Source organism: Echinops telfairi, unplaced genomic scaffold (genome assembly GCF_000313985.2).
Source record: "Echinops telfairi isolate 266 unplaced genomic scaffold, ASM31398v2 ScPeMD7_7417;HRSCAF=8455, whole genome shotgun sequence".
NCBI lineage: Eukaryota > Metazoa > Chordata > Mammalia > Afrosoricida > Tenrecidae > Echinops > Echinops telfairi.
Genome location: NW_022111317.1, coordinates 6,200,136 through 6,204,250, shown reverse-complemented (window position 1 = coordinate 6,204,250; position 4,115 = coordinate 6,200,136). Strand labels below are relative to the sequence as shown.

At 61.1% G+C, this 4,115-nt stretch overlaps 1 protein-coding gene across 1 annotated transcript in view; it reads left to right on the top strand.

Moving 5' to 3' along the window:
- The first annotated feature begins 280 nt into the window (after window positions 1-280).
- The window catches only part of SLC22A11 (solute carrier family 22 member 11), a 15,992-nt gene continuing 12,157 nt past the window's right edge, over window positions 281-4,115 (top strand). Inside the window, exons 1-3 of the mRNA XM_045297181.1 lie at window positions 281-978; window positions 2,464-2,567; window positions 3,915-4,069. Coding sequence (XP_045153116.1) covers window positions 583-978; window positions 2,464-2,567; window positions 3,915-4,069 — 655 coding nt within the window. The 5' untranslated portion in view covers window positions 281-582. The remainder of the gene's footprint in view (window positions 979-2,463; window positions 2,568-3,914; window positions 4,070-4,115) is intronic.

Below are 4,115 nucleotides of genomic sequence, written 5' to 3'. Positions count from 1 at the left end.
AGAGTTTGCTGCACATTTGGAACTTACCTTTGCATGAAGGTAAGGCCAATGGCTCCTTGATTTCAAAGGCCCCAGGAAGGCTCTGAAGGCCCGCGGGGAGGCGCTGGAGGTTGGCACGCCAACCTGCTTGGCACACCCATCCCCAGGGGCCCACGCACAGATTAAACTTTAACGGAGGCGATGGCCACATTACTATTTCTCCTACAACTGTAATTCAGTAACACCGCAGCCTGCTGTCTTATATTTTAAAAGCCTGCTTGATCTTTTACCTTGAGGGCCTGAGCCGGGAGCAGACCCTGGTCCTGCACCCTGGGAGCTCAGACAGCCCAGGCAGCCTGAACTTTGTTCCCTGGACGCCCACCCTCCCACCTGTACCCGCAAGAGCACGGGGACATCCCAGGTGACTGTAGCAGGAGGAGGAGCTTTGCTAAGCACCTCAGGGTGTCTGAGGACAGACCCACTGGTCGCTGGGCACCTGATTTCCCCACCCGACTGGGCCTCGGGCGGAGACGAGGTTCTTGCTGCTCTAGGTTCCTGTCCAGGCTGACCAGGCCCTGCCCGTGGGTGGCAGCAGCCCTGCCGATGGCGTTCACTGAGCTCTTGGGACTAGTGGGGGACAGAGGCCGCTTCCAGACCCTACAGATCATCACCCTCCTCCTCCCCAGTGTCCTGATCCCCTCTCACCTGCTTCTGGAGAACTTCACAGCGGCCAGCCCGGGCCACCGCTGCTGGGCGCCCACACTGGACAACAGCAGCTCCAGGGTGCTCGCCAACCTGTCCCTCGGAGCCCTGCTGAATGTCTCCATCCCGCCCGGCCCCCACGGGGCGCCCCAGAGGTGTCGCCGCTTCCAACGCCCGCAGTGGCAGCTTTTGGACCCCAACGCCCCAGCCGCCAACTGGAGCGAGGCCGCCACGGAGCCGTGCGTGGACGGCTGGGTCTACGACCGCGGTACCTTCACCTCCACCACCGTCACCCAGGTTCGAGCCCCCATCTCCTTCCCAGCCCCAGAACCAGAGCCCAAGACCGAGGAGTCAGGACTGTGGTCCACTCTTAGGGCATTCCTGCTGGTATCTGGGGGTGGGGGTGGAGGGTGGATTGGGTTCCTGTGAATGGGAATCCAGGAACAACCCAAGTGAATTGTCACCTTGTGCTCTGTAAGTGCCACCACGGCCCCAGTCACCATGTCACTGCCGTCGTACAAAGTGGGGGCTGTTCCCACCTCCCTTGTCGCCCCACACCCCCCAACACAGCTAGGGTACGTAACCTGGCCCAGGAGGCACAGAGAAAAGGCAATGCAATTCAACTCGGGTCCTCAACAAGCCTTACTGCTCGGCTACCTGTGTGCCTTGCAGGCAGGCGCGGGTCACACCTGAATTCCCCGGCCTAGGGGTGGAGAGGCAGGCTGAGCTGGGAAGGTGGTGGTGTGGGCAGGTGGGGGAGATGGCCCTGCCAGGACAAAGGTGGAGCCGGAGCGGGCAGAGAGCAGGGAGGGCAGAAGGGCTGGGTTTCCCTCTTTCATGGACCAGGAAGTCCAAGGAGCACTGGGGCCAAGGAGTGGGGTCTGGTTAGCATTCCAAGGGGTCCCCTTGTTGGTTGAGCACGTTCTGTAGGGGCCAGAGGGGATGCAGGGGATGGTGGTGGAAGGTGGTGGTGATGGGAGTGGTGGTGGGAGTTGTGTCAGGGGTCTGAAGCCAGGCCTAGGGACCAAGGCAGTTGTGAGCAGAGCCTCTGGGCCCTCTCTGTTCACAGCCCGGTGGAAGGAGCCCCCACCTCAAGGACCCCACATTCTGGATAAAACTTGGGTTCATAAGACTCAGCCGGGTCCACCCACCTAGCCATCAGCAGGGCTCAAATCCAAGCTTGTGGCTTACCCACTGCTGACCACTACCCTGCACTGCCCAGCACCATGCTGAAATGACCATCACTGCCCTTTAATGGCCACCACCCTCCACTTCCCACCACCATACCCAAGTGAGACCATTACTGTCCCCCACTGTCCCCCACTGCCCTACATCATGCTCAAATGACCTTTACTGCCCCCATTGCTGATCTCTACCCTGCACGGACCAACAAAAGCCACTACCCTCTCCCCCAGCATGCACAAATGACCCTTACTGCCCATCCCCACTGCTTCCAATGACCTTTTCCAGACCCCACTGCCCCCTACCACCCCCACTTCACCACACTGGCCACAACCTCCCACCCAACACCCACTGTCCAGCTTTCTTCACAAAGAATTTCGTTCTCGGCTCTTGCTGCTCCAGTGCCCTGCCCTTGCATTAATGCAGGCTCCACCGTGACAGGCAGGGTGGCCAAAGACCCCGTGCCCTGCTGAGGCCCAGCTCTAGGAATCTGGGGCACTGCTGGCAGGGGCCAGGCACCCAGGACCTAGGCTGACCAGGTGCTCCTGGCTGGATCGCCTGCATCTGCCACCCTGAGCCGGGCACTCACCTCTCCCACAGTGGAACCTGGTGTGCCAGTTCGAACACCTGAAGCCCCTTGGCCAGTCCGTCTACATGGCCGGGATTCTGCTGGGATCCACTGTGTGGGGCCTCCTCTCCGACAGGTGAGTGTCCCCGCAGGTGCATGCAGGTGCCTTGGGAGTCAGCTCAGCCATGCGGCCAGCACCTGCTGTGCTTAGGGCTCCGCTGAGGTGACGCTCGGCACTCAGTGTCTGTCCTACAGGGTCCACCGCCCTTTAATGAGTACGTACTGCGCACTACGGTCCTGATGGCCACATCTCTGCCGGGGGCAGCTGCTGGGCTCACAGGGGCCACGGCTAACCAGGGCTGCTTCCCATAAAGATCTCAGGCTAGGAAGCCCAGTGAGCAGTGCTACTCTGTCCTGTGGGGTCACAGCACCTGTCAGGGCCCACCAGCATCCCTTCTGCTCCATCTGGGGGTCTAGGATGGGAAATCACTATTGATTTCTCAGACCCTCATACAACCCAGACTCCCCCTGCCACCCAGGCCCCCACGGCAGCTCCCAAATCTCCCAGACCTTAGACCCTCTCCTCCCACTCAAACCCTCCCTTACCTCAAGTTCTCCCTGCCACCCAGACCAATTAGTACAGACTTAGTGGATGGATGATGGATGGATGGATGGATGGATGGATGGATGGATGGATAGATGGATGGATGGTTGGTTGGACGGACTGACTGACTGAAGCACGCACAGACGAATCACAACCTCCAGAAGCCCAGCACCTCCATTCCCTCAGGTCAGCGGGCCCCTGACACCTGCCCCGGAGGTTGTGGCAAATCAAAGTCCTTAATCTGCACTCGGCCTGCCATACCTCCTGCCGTCGGACCCACTGATGGGTTCAAACCACTGACCTTCTGGTGAGCAAGGAGCCCTGGTGGCACTGTGGGTTAGGCATGGGACGGCTAACCCCCAAGGTCAGTGGTTCAAACTCACCAGGTGCCTCTCAGGAGAAAGTGCATCAAGACTGACAACCTTGAAACACACACCCCCACACACAGGAAGTTTTCTGTCCTACAGGGGTCACTATGAGTCGCCATTGATTCGAAGGCAGTGGGGTCCAGCCAGCAGCCCAGCGTGTCACGGTCTCAACACCAGGGCTCAGGGCAGGCACTGCAGCTGCACCGAGTGCCACACAGGGCTCCAGGGTCAAGCGGGCACTGCTGGTCACTGCCCACGCCTGGTCTGAAGTCCTTGACCCCCTGATGACAACAAGGCATGGCGGCCCTCCCCCTCCACATCACAGCGCAGACACCTGCCCAAGGGCAGCCAGGAAGGGCAGGGCTGCAGCGGGCAGGGAAGGGTCAGCGGTGTCTGATACGAAAGCCCATGGCGGTGACCATGAGGCTCAGCTGCTTGGGAGAGCGAGGCCCACCGTGCTTTGGGACCACCGCCCCCTCGCGTGGGCCCCACCGGGCTGTGTCCCGCGCAGGTTCGGGCGCAAGCTGCCGCTGAGCTGGTGCTGCCTGCAGATGGCCCTGAGCAGCACCAGCGCCATCTTCGCCCCGAGCTTCCTTGTCTACTGCGGCCTGCGCTTCCTGGACGCCTTCGCGCTGGCCGGCGTCATCATGACCTCAACCACACTCAGTGAGTGAATGGCCCCGAGCACGCACGCGGACGGGGGGTGGGGGGG